The sequence below is a fragment of the Acipenser ruthenus genome, chromosome 18 (genome assembly GCF_902713425.1).
Source record: "Acipenser ruthenus chromosome 18, fAciRut3.2 maternal haplotype, whole genome shotgun sequence".
NCBI lineage: Eukaryota > Metazoa > Chordata > Actinopteri > Acipenseriformes > Acipenseridae > Acipenser > Acipenser ruthenus.
In genome coordinates, this window is record NC_081206.1 from 5,454,565 (window position 1) to 5,471,906 (window position 17,342).

At 40.1% G+C, this 17,342-nt stretch overlaps 1 protein-coding gene across 1 annotated transcript; it reads right to left on the reverse strand.

Annotated features, from left to right (window-relative positions):
* LOC117402458 (sodium/hydrogen exchanger 8) lies at positions 1 to 16,506 on the reverse strand. The gene is made up of 16 exons (XM_034003648.3): positions 15,750 to 16,506; positions 14,693 to 14,871; positions 13,031 to 13,111; positions 10,854 to 10,912; positions 7,574 to 7,657; positions 6,519 to 6,620; positions 6,096 to 6,130; positions 5,655 to 5,798; positions 4,666 to 4,804; positions 4,218 to 4,323; positions 3,977 to 4,093; positions 2,692 to 2,774; positions 2,173 to 2,284; positions 1,811 to 2,031; positions 1,463 to 1,609; positions 1 to 835 (listed from the first exon to the last, which is right to left on the reverse strand). Exons 1-16 carry the CDS (start codon positions 15,989 to 15,991, stop codon positions 722 to 724), a joined length of 1,965 nt encoding a protein of 654 aa, XP_033859539.3. The 5' UTR covers positions 15,992 to 16,506; the 3' UTR covers positions 1 to 721.
* Between the last annotated feature and the right edge of the window lie 836 nt (positions 16,507 to 17,342).

Below are 17,342 nucleotides of genomic sequence, written 5' to 3' on the forward strand. Positions count from 1 at the left end.
TAGTGTTGCATATATTAATATTTATTACATCCTTCCATTTGTTTCCTCGAGTCTGTACAGTACATGTGACTATTTAGTGGCAATGCCCTCAAACCTGACCAAGCAGACAGTACGTCTCAAGCAGGGGACTGACCGCACACACGAACATGTCACGAAATCAAAGTCATTGGGCTTGAACCAGCGCTCTGGCATCGGAAAAAACAATGCCACACACGGCTCTTACATACTCTCTCGTTTACTGTCTCAACTGAAATTAACCACTTAGAGAAGCAACCCGCATTCCTTGTGAAAAGAGAATACTCTACACCCACACCACAAGCACAATTTGTATTTGGCCCAATATCCCAAAGACACGAAAAATGATTTAACTAATACACTAAAAATGGCAAGTCTTAGCAGCTGTTCTTATTGGCACAGTCTCCAAAAGGTAAGACATTCCTATTAATCCATCTTGCTTTCTCGCAATTACACCCCCACACTCCAGCAGTCAATTAAGGCCTGGCAGGAGATCAAGCATCCTAACTGAGAAGAAAAAAAAGTTAATTATTTTACCAGGCCTATAAAAAGTGAACTCAATTGCGCACCATGTGAACACAATCTTGTTGACTTTTGCAGCCCACTTGAACTGCTTCACCCCTATTGCCTTGACACAGCCTGTATTTGAGCAATGTGTTTCGCAGTCGTTTTCTGCCTGCATATCCCAAGCAGTGTAGTGTCCAGTTCACAGCAGTTCAGTCTCCTCATCCTCATCCTCTGAGCCGGAGGGCCCTTGCCTCACCTCCTCGTACCACTTGTTGGTCAGAGTCTTCATCTGGATTCGCCCGTGGAGTAGGTCCTGGGGACAGACAGAGCAGTTACAACAGTCAGATGTTTTCTTTCAATGTCTTAATGCAGGATTCAAATATCAAACGAGTGGTACAGAACTAAAACAGGCCAGCTAAGATAAAGACCTTGGTGTTGTAACAGAGTCATCGCTGTGTGGAGAAGCAATAAAAAATAAATAAATCAAACAAAATGTGTTCAAAGTATGAAGGACTTTCCTGCAAGTGTTGTACGCAGCATTTCACATCTCTATGGTGTACGTTATTGATTGATACATGTTTGGTGCCAATTACTTTAGAACACAAAAGGAATGTCTTTTCAGGTCCACTCCCAGCACCACCCTTTAAGTCAAACAGGCAATGTCAATAAAAAGTGTGACATCAGAATCAGAATTATTTTTCTTTTTTGCATAACCAGGCTACTGTATGCAGCAAATATGCCAGCATCCACTGTGTAAACTGTATGAAACAATACCAGTAACATGACCGCCCCATAACCAAACACTGCCTTCCGTCTCTGTAAAAGCAGAAAAGAGCTTAGCTATGGTGACTTATCTATCCTGCACAATGGAACAGCCCCCAGGCGTGTCACATGTCTGTTCTGCATGTAAGAGTGACAGATAGCTGGCTGGGACACTCACCTCCTGTGTGAGCCGGCGAGTGAAGAAGGGGTTCAGGTACTTGGCGTCGAGCCACATGAAGCCCTTCAGATCGTGCTGCTGGATAAACTGAGCATCATACTCCTCCTCCGTCAGTTCTGACAAGTGCTCCGACTCGATCGTGTTGCCCTGCCAACCAGACACACTGTTATTCACTGGCTACCAATGCAAGGCACCACAAATCACCTGAACATTCAGAAACTATGGAAAATGAGAATATTCTGACCAAATGGAAGTACAGTATTCTCAAACCACTGTAATAGCGCATCTCCGGTCCTTGAATTCTTATCCTAGCGAAGCTGTTGAGGTTTATCATCAGTGGCTGCTTACCATTTTCTCAGTCTTGCTCAGATTGATGTCCTTCTTATTTTTGCGGGAGCTCTTGCTGTCCTCAATGTCAATCAGGCGGATGAGGGGCATGGTGCTGCCCCCTAGCAGCAGGATGGTGAACAGCACAATGACAATGGTGGTTGTGCCGATCAGCTGTCGCTTCTCAATGGGCTCCAGACTCAAGTGGAGGCTCAGGGCGTAGGGGATTGCACCCCGCAAACCTGGAGGGGGGGGGCAATGCAACTATAGTCAAGGGGATCAAAACCTGAAGAATGGACATAGTTCAAATATACTAAGAATATGCAAGATTTAAAGTCTTCATCCATTTCTAGATTCTGTTTCAAACTGTTTCAAACCCTTACCGCTGAACCACATGATGAACATCATCTTAGGTGTGATCTTGTGATCTCTGAAGATGTTGATGAGGAAAGAAAGGGGGAAGATATTCACTGCACGCCCCAGTAACACCAGCACCTGCAGAGAGAGGGCCATTAATACAGCATAGTATAATAGCCTGGATTGTTCCGTCTCCCTTATTAAGTTGTGCTGACAATGTCCCATAATATCCCAGCTTAAAGAATGTGCAAATAAATGTGGGGTTGGCATCTTGCTTTCAGATGAATTTGTTATGGCTCACTGTAGTTGATCTTTTATATTTATTGTTGCTACTACTACAAGTGTGTCAATGCCATGAACACATATATAAAAGTTCTAGTTCAAGACCCCTATCTTTTATGTTTGGACCAGATAATTTGGTTGAAAATTACATGTAGTGAATTATCAAGTGTGATTGCCTTGCCATATAACTGTATACATTTCCTGTTACTGAGGACACCATGACCGCAATTGCAGTTCTGTTTTTTAAACTCAAGAACACTTACTATGCACCAGATCACAAAAGAGATTTCAAACTTGTGAGGGAAGCTGAATATGGACAAACCCAAAAAGGCGAAGACGCAGGTCTCTGTAGAAAGGTTAAAGGCAGTTATTAATAAAAATGATATAAATAATACAGATCAAATTACATGAACAAACATACATGTGTAGCAGCTAAAGAACATCAAATCACAGACACCCAGAAGTTTGAAATATAAAGGTATATTTAAAGTACAGTATTATTAAGAAAGGTATTTAGAATGATCTTCCTTGAAACACTACTGCAATAGAGAAGTAGTTTTTAAACTACAAATTACAAACCTTCTGAGCCAATCAGGTTCTGAGAACAGCCGTCATTATCCTAGCTCAGATGCCCTTAAAGCTAACCGTCATTTATTTCAAAGCAAAGTTTTTTTAAACATTAGTTTTTCATTTGGGAGTATACATTACCAGCTAGAGGAGGCTAAGGATACCTATCGGTGCCTCCACCTGCAAACTCCCTTTGTAGGGAATGCTCTGTGGTGAATGATTGTTTCACAGCAGCAGTGTAAAATGACTTTATAACCGCTGGGAATGTAATCATTTTTACTTTTTTGTACAGAACATTTTAGGCAAAGCTAATTTCAAATGAGGCAGGAAATTAAAAAACAGAAACATACAACAGGTATTGTATTCAGGGCAGAGGCCAGATCTTTCTGAGCCAGACAACTGAGTGGCTGACAATTCTCAGCTTCAGAAAACAGACCTTTTTAAATAAAGGACTAAAAAGAGACCATTGGTGCCGCACTCTCAGACTCAGACCTGAGTTGTGGTCAGGAATGAAGGAAAAGGAAGTAGCTACAGCGATCTGAACCGCATTCTTTTGCAGTGTATTATTATTATTATTATTATTATTTGTTTATTTAGTAGACGCCTTTATCCAAGGCGACTTACAGAGACTAGGGTGTGTGAACTATGCATCAGCTGCAGAGTCATTTAAAATTACGTCTCACCCGAAAGACGGAGCACAAGGAGGTTAAGTGACTTGCTCAGGGTTACACAATGAGTCAGTGGCTGAGGTGGGATTTGAACCGGGGACCTCCTGGTTACAAGACCTTTTCTTTAACCACTGGACCACACAGCCTCCTAATTTGTATTGTATCGTTGCAGTCTTGTTTTATATCCCCTTCAGTCACTGTTCATAACTGTACCATGTTAAGTGTCCTACCTATGTATCTATTTTATTATGCATGTTTTTTTTAAAATTTACTTCCGAGGTCAAGTATCACAGGGTGTTTGAGCAGCACCCACCACACATGAATGCAACAGTACGCAGGGTCTGCTGCATGAGGATCTGTGTGACGGGAGACAGGTTGTGGTGAGTGTAATGAGACATCACGATCCCCGAGAACAGGATAGACATGATACCTGGAGAGGGAGAGAGAGAGAAAGAGAGACAGACATTGGAAATGCAGCTCGCTGGAACTGGAGAATATAACACAACAGGTGTGACATTGAAAGATGAGAAACAAAGAAAAAAAAAGAGTCTTACCAGACAGTTTGATTCCCTCAGCAAGCCCATAGGGCAAGTAGGCAAAGATAATCATCAAACCAAACTCCAGAGAAGGCGTCTTCCTCAGGTCAAAATGTTTCAAAGCCTGGGGGAGCATGGTTAGGGAATCGACAAGCTGGCCGTTTCTGTGTCTCCACATGCATATAGTTATGGGAGCCGTCTCAGAGCTTTTAAAATACCTTTATCACTGTGCAGTTGATTTGTTAATTAAATACATTTATATACAATTTTGTACTTTGCAAAATATTTAGAGACACTCTCTCCTCCATGTGTTTTGGAGTCTTTTTTTTTTTTTTTTTTTTTTTTTTTTTTAAACTAATGCCATCTTGCATCAAGGAAAATGTGCTACAGGTGCACACACTGCTGTGCTTTCACAGGTGTCACGACTATGACACATAGGCGATTTGTTCCCTTAAACAAAGGATACGAGAGCTGAAATGAGGCCGGTGAGCGTGCCTAGAGCAGCCGAGCCGAAGAACATCTTGAGGAAGTAGCCGAGAGCCTGCAGGAATGTCTGCCAGCCACTGAAGTCCGAATTCTCCGAGCGAGTCAGACCCTCCGCCGTGCTGGAGAGAGAAGGTTGTGGAGGGATGAGGGGAGACAGAGGGGTTAAAAAAGGAGGTAGATAAAAGCAAGACGTGTCACTTACGACTGGTATTAACACTCGAGTTTAGGAATCACGCAATATTAAAATCAATATAACTTAAAAGTAGAAGGAAAACATGAAACGGGTGTTCTTTCAATTACCGTAAAATACCAAAGCAGCTCAAAGCACAGTACATTTTATATACAAGTGCTTTGCTCTTTCAAAATGTAGGACACAAGTAGAGATGTGCTTAAGGTTGGATTCACTCAAAAAACATCATGATCCAAAGATGCCTGAAGCACTTTTGCAGTAACAAAACCTGGCTCAATGCTGCCCTTGCTTTCTGGGAAACGCTATAGCTTCCTGTTGCAAGCTTTCAATTGTGATTCCTAAAAGAAAAGGGATTGGTGTCATGTGCCACTGTACTGTTGTTTTGTTTGCAGATTATGTGCTTAATTTCCAGGAATGGCTCTGCAACCGGTTTAAAAAAGAATTTATTTCAGGACGTTTTGGAAAAAAAGGCCTTTCTTCAGCTGTGTAGAAAGAAAAGTAAAACCTTTTCTCTACATCCAAAAAAAAAAGCCTTTTCATACAGACTGTCTTTAAACACATACTACATCCGCACTAGAACAGAATGGGATCGTACCACAGCACACATTTTGACCAGTTTAAAAGAACAAAAGTTGTACTCAGGCAGATGCCTCTGATTCTGTTTAGTGAATGACAGTTTGTAGTTTGTTTCTTTTAAATGGAGAAGACACGGACCGCAGTGAATGGCGTTGTGTGCAAAACCAGGTGGAGATGGGTGAGGTTGAGACAGCAGCTCTTACTTGGTGAGCACGATAGAGACAGCGTCATTCAGGATGCTCTCTCCGAATACCAGCATGTTGAGGACAGGGTTGACATTCAGGGCATTAAAGATGGCAATGGTGGCCACAGGGTCCACCGCAGAGATCAGAGATCCAAACGCAAAGCTGGGAGGAACAACCACAGATCAGAAAACAAAAATGCAGGTACATCTCCAACAATTCCTATAGTCTACAAAGTGTGGATCCTTTCAAAAGTTGTGTTTTAATTATTTCATTTTAATTATTGATGAGAGTATCAAAGAGCTGTAATTAAAGAAAAGAAAGAAAAAAAGAACTGCATGTCTCTTTAAAGGTCATACTTGTAACTTAATCTGCTTTTCACATTGATAAAGGGTAGCACGTATGCTTTGCAAATAAGCAGAGGTCTCCTTTCAGATCTAGAGGTATTTTAGAGATTCTTACCTCTCTGTCATTGTCAACTTGTAGATAACATCTGCCTAAAAAACAAAAAGACGACTATTAAAAGGTACAGATTTATTTTATACAACTATACAGAAATATTTGTCTAAAAAAGTAAACACATTTTAAAGCAGGGCATTTCCTGAGTATATGATAAAAATGTGCTATTTTGACTATATCTGCTACAGTTTTAACTATTTGTTTAGCGACTCAACAGGAGGTAGTCCTATATCTTATTGCAACTGACTGAATAAGGGAGATCCGGTGACGGAGGCACATTATTCACTCTAGAAACATTTACATTATTCACCAGCGTTTGAATGCACTCCATTCTTCCCTTTTAGAGATACTGAGTCTCATTCAAAACGTTGGCAGAACCACAATTACATATCAACTCCCCTCACAAGGGAAGTGTAACAACCTCACCTGCCCCAGGAAGTAAATGCCTCCTCCCACAATGAAAGCTGAAATGACTGTACCAAACACAGCGAAGAGGGTGATGGAACCAATGTTCTGGAAGAAGTTACCCTGAAAACAAGCACAATCCCATTACAGCCCCATGGATCTGGGACCACAGTGATGGGCATGTCAGCCACAAGGATTTGGGGCCACAGTGATGAGCATGTCAGCCCCATGGACCTGGGACCACAGTGATGAGCATGTCAGCCCCACGGATCTGGGGCTACAGTGATGGGCATGTCAGTCCTACGGATCTGGGGCTACAGTGATGAGCATGTCAGCCCCATGGATCTGGGGCCACAGTGATGGGCATGTCAGTTCCATGGATCTGGGGCCACAGTGATGGGCATGTCAGCCCCATGGATCTGGGGCCACAGTAATGGGCATGTCAGCCCCATGGATCTGGGGCCACAGTGATGGGCAAGTCAGCCCCATGGATCTGGGGCCACAGTGATGGGCATGTCAGCCCCATGGATCTGGGGCCACAGTGATGGGCATGTCAGCCCCATGGATCTGGGGCCACAGTGATGAGCATGTCAGCCCCATGGATCTGGGGCCACAGTGATGGGCATGTCAGCCCCATGGATCTGGGGCCACAGTGATGGGCATGTCAGCCCCATGGATCTGGGGCCACAGTGATGGGCATGTCAGTCCCATGGATCTGGGACTACAGTGATGGGCATGTCAGCCCCATGGATCTGGGGCCACAGTGATGAGCATGTCAGCCCCATGGATCTGGGGCCACAGTGATGAGCATGTCAGCCCCATGGATCTGGGGCCAGAGTGATGGGCATGTCAGCCCCATGGATCTGGGACTACAGTGATGGCCATGTCAGCCCCATGGATCTGGGGCCACAGTGATGAGCATGTCAGCCCCATGGATCTGGGGCCACAGTGCTGGGCATGTCAGCCCCTTGGATCTGGGGCCACAGTGATGAGCATGTCAATTCAATAGTGTTATGCTTGTGCATTACTTTCCAAACACCAAATAACAATAATAGTGTGGTAAGAGCGCTCCTTACCTTGTGAAGTGAATACCCCGATTCAAATATTATTGGAGGCAGCAACAGAAGAAAGAACATGTTTGGTCGAAACATCTCTTCCTCCTACAGGAGAGGACAACATTTATTTACTTTCACGGTACTATGTATTGTTGGCAAAAATCTTGAAAGTAAAAAGTGACATAGTGAAATAATCACAATAAATGTGATCTGGAATGAACACAAGTGCCCATATCAACAAAGCATTTGCCACTAAATTAACATCCGTTTTTGTCTAAGTATAACACAGAATTTCAGAGCATGTACAAAAGCTCCTGTGGACCACAGCTACTTTAAAAGAGGGGCAAAGAGTGTTTCTCTGATATGTCTCTTTGTTGTACTAGATCATTCATTAGGCATTTCCTACTGCACTGGTGTTTTTATACATCAGTTTATTTACATCTCATTTTGAGTACTCATACATTCGCTTCAGTCTGAACTGGTTCTCTTTGTTAGTCTCTGACATCCTGAAATGCTGATCCCAGAGCTACTCAAGTACATTACTGCATCAGATCAGTTTAACCAGTCAGCCCTCGCCGCTCTCCCTTACTCATCTCATTTGGCAGTGCTCTCTGCAAAACGCTTGACCAGACAGGTCCTAGAGAGTGCAGACTTCACTGACAGCTCCCATCAACCCAAGGGATGACAACAAAACCACTCAACTGGCATAGAGACATACATTCAATACATTGACCACCCTGGCTATTAAACAGATAACATTTTAGAAGAAATTTTAGAAGAAATGCTGACTTCAAAAAAAGAAAACCTGCATCTGGCACTACATTTTTAATATACTTTCCCTAAGCTAAAAATAAAAACCAGAATATAAGTCATGCCAACACAAATCCATGCAAATGATTCACTGCACACGCGGATTCCTGTTGCTCATAGTTTGCATGCATGTTTAGTGCTCTTACCACTGTGAGCAGCTGCCTTCCTGTGACACACGATTACCAGTAAGCCTGTTTTAGGCTAAGAAAGAAAAATAGCCCTTCCACCAATCCCTCTGGTTATTGCAATGCAGATGTCAGCATTAAAAAATGTCTTCATTTTTGATGATTCTTTTATTTATTTAGTGATTCTTCCACTACTGTCTCTTTCAGACTATTGTACTTTTGCATGGTATAATATTGCAATTGTTCTTTTAGAAACACTTTGAGGCGGTTTTTTGTTTTTTTTCATCAAGGTCGTTACACAAAAATAATCTGCACCACCTTTGGTGAATGGAAAATATGACTGACTACAAATGTGACAGAACTGTACAATGCAACTCAGAAGGCTGATTTAATGACTCAGATGTGTGCCTCAGTTGTTTTGTTTACTGTTTAGCACTGTATTTCTTTCCAACAGTATGGGATTTTTTTTAAAACCTTTCAGAGGACAACAAAAGTACAGACGTGCTCAAATTTGTTGGTACCCCTCCACAAAAAACGAAGAATGCACAATTTTCTCTGAAATAACTTCAAACTGACAAAAGTAATTGGCATCCACCATTGTTTATTCCATATTTAATAGAAATCAGACTTTGCTTTTGATTTTTTATTCAACATAATATTGTAAATAAGAAAACAAATGAAAATGGCATGGACAAAAATGATGGGACCGCTAACCTAATATTTTGTTGCACAACCTTTAGAGGCAATCACTGCAATCAAATGTTTTCTGTAGCTCTCAATGAGATTTCTGCACCTGTTAACAGGTAGTTTGGCCCACTCTTCCTGAGCAAACTGCTCCAGCTGTCTCAGGTTTGATGGGTGCCTTCTCCAGACTGCAAGTTTCAGCTCTTTCCATAGATGTTCGATAGGATTGAGATCAGGACTCATAGAAGGCCACTTCAGAATAGTCCAAAGTTTTGTTCTTATCCATTCTTGGGTGCTTTTAGCTGTGTGTTTTGGGTCATTATCCTGTTGGAGGACCCATGACCTGCAACTGAGACAGAGCTTTCTGACACTGGGGAGTACGTTTCGCTCCAGAATGCCTTGATAGTCTTGAGATTTAATTGTGCCCTGCACAGATTCAAGGCACCCTGTGCCAGGCGCAGCAAAGCAGCCCCAAAACATAACCGAGCCTCCTCCATGTTTCACTGTAGGTATGGTGTTCTTTTCCTTGAAAGCTTCATTTTTTCGTCTGTGAACATAGAGCTGATGTGACTTGCCAAAAAGCTCCAGTTTTGACTCATCTGTCCAAAGGACATTCTCCCAGAAGGATTGTGGCTTGTCAATATGCATTTTAGCAAATTCCAGTCTGGCTTTTTTATGTTTTTCTGTCAAAAGTGGAGTCCTCCTGGGTCTTCTTCCATGGAGCCCACTTTCGCTCAAAAAGCGACGGATGGTGCGATCAGAAACTGACGTACCTCCACCTTGGAGTTCAGCTTGTATCTCTTTGGCAGTTATCCTTGGTTCTTTTTCTACCAATCGCACTATCCTTCTGTTCAATCTGGGGTCGATTTTCCTCTTGCGGCCACGCTCAGGGAGGTTGGCTACAGTTCCATGGACCTTAAACTTCTTAATAATATTTGCAACTGTTGTCACAGGAACATCAAGCTGCTTGGAGATGGTCTTGTAGCCTTTACCTTTACCATGCTTGTCTATTATTTTCTTTCTGATCTCCTCAGACAACTCTCTCCTTTGCTTTCTCTGGCCCATGTTTAGTGTGGTGCACACAATGATACCAAACAGCACAGTGACTACTTTTCTCCATTTAAATAGGCTGAATGACTGATTACAAGATTGGAGACATGTGTGATACTAATTAAAGAAACTAATTAGTTTGAAATATCACTATAATCCAATTATTTATTATCTTTTCTAAGGGGTACCAACAAATGTGTCCAGGCCATTTTAGAATATCTGTAGAATAAGCAATAATTCATCTCTTTTCACAGCTTCTTTGCTTTATTCTATGACATACCAAAGGCATGCAAGTATACATGATAAAATAGCTTTTAAATTTCATCACTTTTCAGGAGGAATGAAGCATTATTTCAGTGAGCTGTAAGGGTACCAACAAATTTGAGCACGTCTGTAACTCCCACCCTCAAGACTGTTAACTGTACTCAGATTCCGCTATAACGACATGACCCTGTTTGAATGAACTCTGTTGTGTGTGTGTGTGCAATAGTTTACGAGAACTCTCGTTTGACCAATGCTAGGAAATGTGTGAGGTTGATAGAGAAGTAGTAGAAAGCCACAATCAAGCATTCTATGACTGTTGACCAACTATCTGCACTTAGAATCTTAGGTTTCAAAACTTTCAATCCTACCTTCCAGTTTGCCAGCTCTTGAAACTCTATTATTTTTATGAATGCCCCCATCAGGATACCTATAATTCAAAGACAAAAAAAAACAAAAAAACGGTTAAAATACGGAAATAAAGTGCATGTGATTGTCAAGGCGATAGGCACGCTGTAAACGTTCTCTGTTAAATCAATGTCCCTCTCTCTCGATTTTGTTCCTCAATAAGTTCAAAGTGGCTGTAGCTAACAAGATAACTCGATAAATCTTTACTGTTGTGCCCTTCCATTGAGGGGGGATATATATAGTAGGTCAGGGTACCGGATCTTTAATTAGGAAGAGGGATATCATTTTTGTTTCTAGATGTAATGCATTGACCTTGATTTACAGTAGCTTAAAGTTACAGTAGCTTAAGTAGCATCAAGGTCTCATGTGCTTGTGGATCAGGGTTTCGTGCCTTATTGTCAGTAGCTGCATGCCATCCTTTGTCTAGCCATGTTTTAACATGATCTTCAGGTTTGAATGATACCAGTGGCGGGGCTACTGCTCTGACAAAACAGGAGCGACCACACCATTGCTGTTAAGAGCGATAGATTTTTGGAGTTTTGCTGTTTGGGGTGCAATAAAACTAGTCATTTTCTTATTCATAGATCTCATGTCATATTATAAAAATTTTTGTCATTCAATTCATGTAACACAAAAGCGCTTTTTTATTGTACGTTATGTTTTACAACCAATATATATATATATATATATATTATATATATATATATTTTTTTTTTATGGTTCATTTGCAAACTACCTGTATATCATTTTTGTATGTCAGACAAAAAGGTACCGGATCTGGGATCTGGTTGATCCGGCACAAATAAACCTGTTGTCTCAAATCTAATGTTGCAAACATATATTTTCCAATGAGACCCAATACTACACTACGTTAGTGTTGCAAGCCTTACTTCCAGTCTTAAACTAGCTGATATCACCTCGGAAGTGATACAGTAACTGACAACCTGAAAATAAGAAAAGCAAACTCAGAACTTTCCTTAACCTAGTTATCATGCCAATTATTTTTAAAACTAAAATATTTCTATATCGGTATGTGTTTCTTTCAAATATGCCCATTTGTGGTGTACATATGGAAGTGTACTACAGATAAGATTTATGGAATTAATTTATTAGTTTTAGCTTGCACAATTCAACAGGTTATTTGTCATTAACATTAATAACATGCACTTCTTTTTCTATAATCACATGAAACTGACCCAGTACCAGGGCTGGAGGACTTCTGTTATGTATTTATTTATTTCAAACAGCTGCCTGCTGTGACATGAGGAACTATAATTCCAGGTTGTCAAATGTGCTTATTGTGGCCGATTCCCCAGGGGAAAAGAAAGGACTCAGACGTCAGCAGCATTGGAAAATAATGACTGTAATTAAGGAGAAAGAATGACAGCTGAGTGAAGGAGTCTTTAGGGTGTGTTCAAGCGATCTCAACAGCACCCACTACACTCTGAGTGCTCTTTCAAATTCTGGAAATCTTGACTTACCAGCCTTGTAAATGTTTTCCGCTGGAAATCTGTCATGTTGCAGTTCATCCCATGTATTTCAATATGCTTTACCAAACCTCACTGTGAGGCTTTTACTACTGCAATCTTTTGTAAGGGCACCCACAACCCATTAATGTGTTAACAAAATGCATGACTAGCATAAACAAATGACTGCACTCTGTACATATAAATACCATTCATCGTGGGAGCTAGCTCTAATCATGTGTTATTCTATTACCAAACATAATTCTGCACAGTTTTTACTCTCCTTTAAATACTATTCATACGCCTCCATTTACTGAGGGCTCTTTTGTTAATGTGTTGCTTTTCCATCTGTATACCTCAGATCATATTGCTACATATTGATATTAAAATGAACAGAAAAAGAAGCACACAGGTTTAACAAGAGGGAGAAGCCTGTGAACCTATTGTACATGTATTTACCTTGTAACCATATCTGCTGTATTCAGGTGGATCCAATGCAATTACAGAGGAGAAACAGGTGGGGAAAGAGGACACTTCGTAGGTAGGGGAGCGCTGAAGTGTGGAGCGGTCTTAATTTCACCGCCCCTAGGGGTTACAGAAGACAGGACACTACCCCTCCCATGTCTGCAGACCCTGAATGAGAACTGAAACTGCTGCTTGAGAAATACACTTACCAAGAGAGACCACTGCCACGCTTTCAGGGAGGAAATTCAGTTTATACTTAATAAGCAGATGCACCAATATGATGCAAATACCTGTGTGAAAAGGAAACAGAGACATATAAGGAATTAAATAATGTGTTTATGTCAGTAAATTCTAATACAGCATGTCTGCTATTACTATGGGGAAGTCAACTAATAATACAACCATAACTATTATCCATTGCACTACTACTGTGCAAGTACCCAGTATATACTTGGTATATGGGTATGAAGTTTGGTTTTCTTAATTAAAGTCCGCAGGAGGGTATTGAACTTATGTTCCGGATTATTAAGCTGCCCACTCACTCACTCACTCACTCTGTCTCACACACAGTTTCTGTTCTTGCAAATCGTTTTAGTGAATGGTCTATAAATGCATATACTGTATTACAAAAAAGTGATATATTTATTTTAACATGCTGGCTGAGGTTCACAATGAAGTTGGTCATTTCTGTTCTGGAAATGTTGTGTTACCTGTTTTATTAAGTTGTGTTTTTTGGGAATTTCATTTACAACAGGACAGATGAAAGTGTTTAAAAGCATGTGACATTTTTCTGAAAAACCTTCATTTCTCAGGCTTCTTGACCATATATAAAACAAGAGAAGTAGCAATTACCAGACTGTATAGGATTTATATATAAAAAAATGTAGTGACGTGATGGGATAAACTGCCTACACCAAGGTGAAAACGAAGCCTGGAAATCTTTACATTGAAATGATCAATGACACATCTACTTCAAGCAGGTGGCTGCTTCTTCAAAGCATATCTGTTATTTCTGTGTATAAAGAAAAACAAACTTACTTACTAGCTAGAAAGGAAAGGTGGTTCATTAGTCTTAGTGCCTCTAGAGCCACTTTATATTGTACTAGATGTTTTATTCAACATGGTCTATGTACAGATGTGAACTTCTTTTGCAAAACAGAGATGTTCCAGTGTTGACATTAGCTAATAACCTGTAATAGCACTGGCAAAGAGGTACCTGATTATAGTCACAGAAGGCACTTAATGAATTAATTACCATATGAAATGAGTAAATGGGTCACTTCCAGCATACCATGGCTCAGTGAACACAGATAAGTGCAGCAGTTAGCACCTACAAACCCACATGCCGTGCTGGGGCTCTGCCTATGAATCTTAACCACAAGTGTTTTTATAGCACGATGCTGTCCAAAATACACTTGCAGACTTGGTCATAAGTTATTTGTGTTTTACTTTGAAATGGCAAAACCTCTCACAACCATGACAAGGGTCACTGTTTTTACAGTCACCTCCTCAGTCAGTAAATCCTATAATACAAGACAAGTGCTTTACAGGGAACTTTGCACAGGCAGCCAAATGTTTAAAGCAGCTAGATGAAGCTCATTCGCTCTGCCACCTACCTATTAATCAATTTCTTAAGTAGCAAGTATTAGACACCCACAGAGTTCCAGACTTGAGCTGGAGGCTCAAGTGGGAACTTAATACACATTACACAGGAAGTGAATGGAGAGTATGGTAGCTGGATAAAACGAAATCTTGCCACCTACTGTACAGTGCAAGGCTTGAGATAAGATGCACTTGCACTGAGGCATCAATCAGAACAGCTCCAGCGTATCAATATGTTTTGCACAGGAAGGTCTTCCTCCCCAGCTCACCGATCACCAGCAGGCTGAAGAAGATGGTCATGCCACTGGATTGCTCCTCCTCCTGGGCTTCCACCCCCGTCTGTTCCGGCAGGATGGGCTTTGCTGGGGTTGGGGGTGCCCGGGTTGTTGCCTTGGCAACAGTGGTGGTGTGTAATGTCTCATTGCCCACATCCTGTGTTTCATTTACCCTTTTTAAAAAAAAAGTGAGTGAGAAATGCAAATGAGCTGTGTTTATTGGTGTGGTGAATGTGATGTTACTCTGAAACACCATCTACCCAAACTGAAGAGCGACATCAGTTTGCATGCAGAGTTTATATCATTGTTTCAGGTCAAATTAATATGGGTTAATACAAGCAGATTAAAAACTATGTACAAAAAAACAACATTCCTGCTTGGTTATAGTGGTCAAATTTGAAATACATTGAAAATATCAAAATTTTGTGTAGGTATTTTCTTTAACATATTGTGAGGTTTCCATTTCTGTCTTTGAGGTGTATCTTATATTAACAAAAGCCAAGCTGTAACCAATTGGAAAATAAGATGGCTATGGAATGGAATAAAGATTTTCATTTTACTGTCGAATTTAACATGCTTCCTAGCCTATATCATCCAATAGTTTAATATGCTTGTGTATCATATATATATATATATATATATATATATATATATATATATATATATATATATTCATTTGTTGGATATCATTTGGGACCCTCTGTAACAAAAATAGCAAAACTATACCTTCCTAAAGGCCATGCCTATTTCTATACATAACTACAGAAACATACATCGTTTTGCATAATTTGTATAACATAAATGACATTACCAAAAACTAATATACCCTGGATTTTAAGAAGTACCATGTGTGATTCAAGTTAGTGAACACTGTCGTGGTACATTTATTATAGAGACAACGCTACTAGATCCTGTGCTTAATCTGGTGAGCAACACTGTGTCAGGACAGTTAAACCACCTTCTCTCAACGGTGACAATTTAAGGTTAACCTGGTTACAACAAAATACAATACACTACGCCGCGTCACGCTCTGTATCTATCTAATTATTACCTGATCGTTTGTTCTGGTCCAGTATTTGGTGATTTTACCTTGGCGTCTGGGTCCAGCTCAACCTCGTTATTGTTATTAATATTATTATTATTATTATTATGAATATGGTCCTCTTTTCCAGTATCACCTCTAGCGTGTAAAGACAAATGCTGGCTTTGAATTCCCTGTACTAGTACAAACATACACGCCGTCATTACCAAAAGACTGTGGAATACATTGGCTGAGCGCGTTAAAATATTCATTTCTTAAAACTATTTTTAAAAATATGTAGTTTTTTAAAAAAATATCCCTTTATAATTGTACATTGCGATTAATGTTTATTGTGCAGTCGCTCCTTTAAACCACATCACAACTCTACTTCCTGGTTTCTCTCATCCACCCAAGAGGTGATCGGGAATTGTAGTGTTTATGGTTTGGTAGCTTTTCGTTTTTCTCTTTATTTATTTATGGTGACCTCCAATAAATAAATAAATAAAGGTTAATAGAAATCGTCATAACGAGGCAAGAAATTGCAAGATACAGTCCTTCCGTATAGCAAATGCGTAATCTGCGGTATTGAGTGTCTTCGGGATTTGTAGTTTTCCTGGTTGATTTGTAGTGCCTCCGGTCTGCTGTTGAGTGTTTACCTACGGGCGCCGCAGTTTCTTATCTGATATTGACATAACATAGGCTTTCCTGTGAAGTTCCCCTCGGCCAATATTTATGTTATGATTTATTCAGTGATCCACAGAAACAAAGGCTTCTAAAAGTCACTACTTTCTTTAATAAGTCAACTTAATCAAATAAAGACTTGCAAGCGTTGATACGAATTTTAACCATTAACCACTGAAGTCATTATTTCCATTACACAATATAAAATAATTCGTAACACACTCTGAACTGTGTTTCAAAACAGGAATTGTAAACTTAAACTTTTGACTAGCAACCCAATCTGTTTGTAACAGCCATTCACAAAACAAACAAAAAAAAAAACTTGACAGGTGACCTTTCTGCTGTGGGTTACGTCACTGTTGTATTGTTTTCTACTGTTGATTGGTATATATGATCTGGGTGTGGTTGCTATAGTAAACTAACAGAACGGTGTGCTCTAATTCTAATTATCTACGTTTATATTTGTTTTAAATAATGCACGTATTAAAGTGTTTAGTGTCCGCACTATAACTAAGGTTTTAGTACTGTAGGTGGTAGAAGTTATGTCTTTTACAGCTTTCTGTTGCTAACCATCCAAGCTCCATAATGCCTAACCTGGGTAACTCTGTTTGACTTTGTCCCTCTCTTTACATCTTACCTAAACTTGCTGTTTTCACAAACTAACTCAAATTGATCTTTATGTTTTTCTCTCTGTAGTTAGCAATAGTACATTTAGTGTTCCTTGGAATATCACATGCTTGCCCTGTTGGTAATGAAAGCTCAGGGTTTTAAATGTGGTCAGGAGGGTTGCACAAGCAGTCAGTTGTCCTTTGCATTAACTTGTGTTTGGTTATTTAAGTTGGTAACCACAAATGAAAACAAATATATTAAGGAAATATTAATTACATGGCAAAATTAAATCTCTGAAATATATCTACAATAATTACATTGTTGGCCATTTTT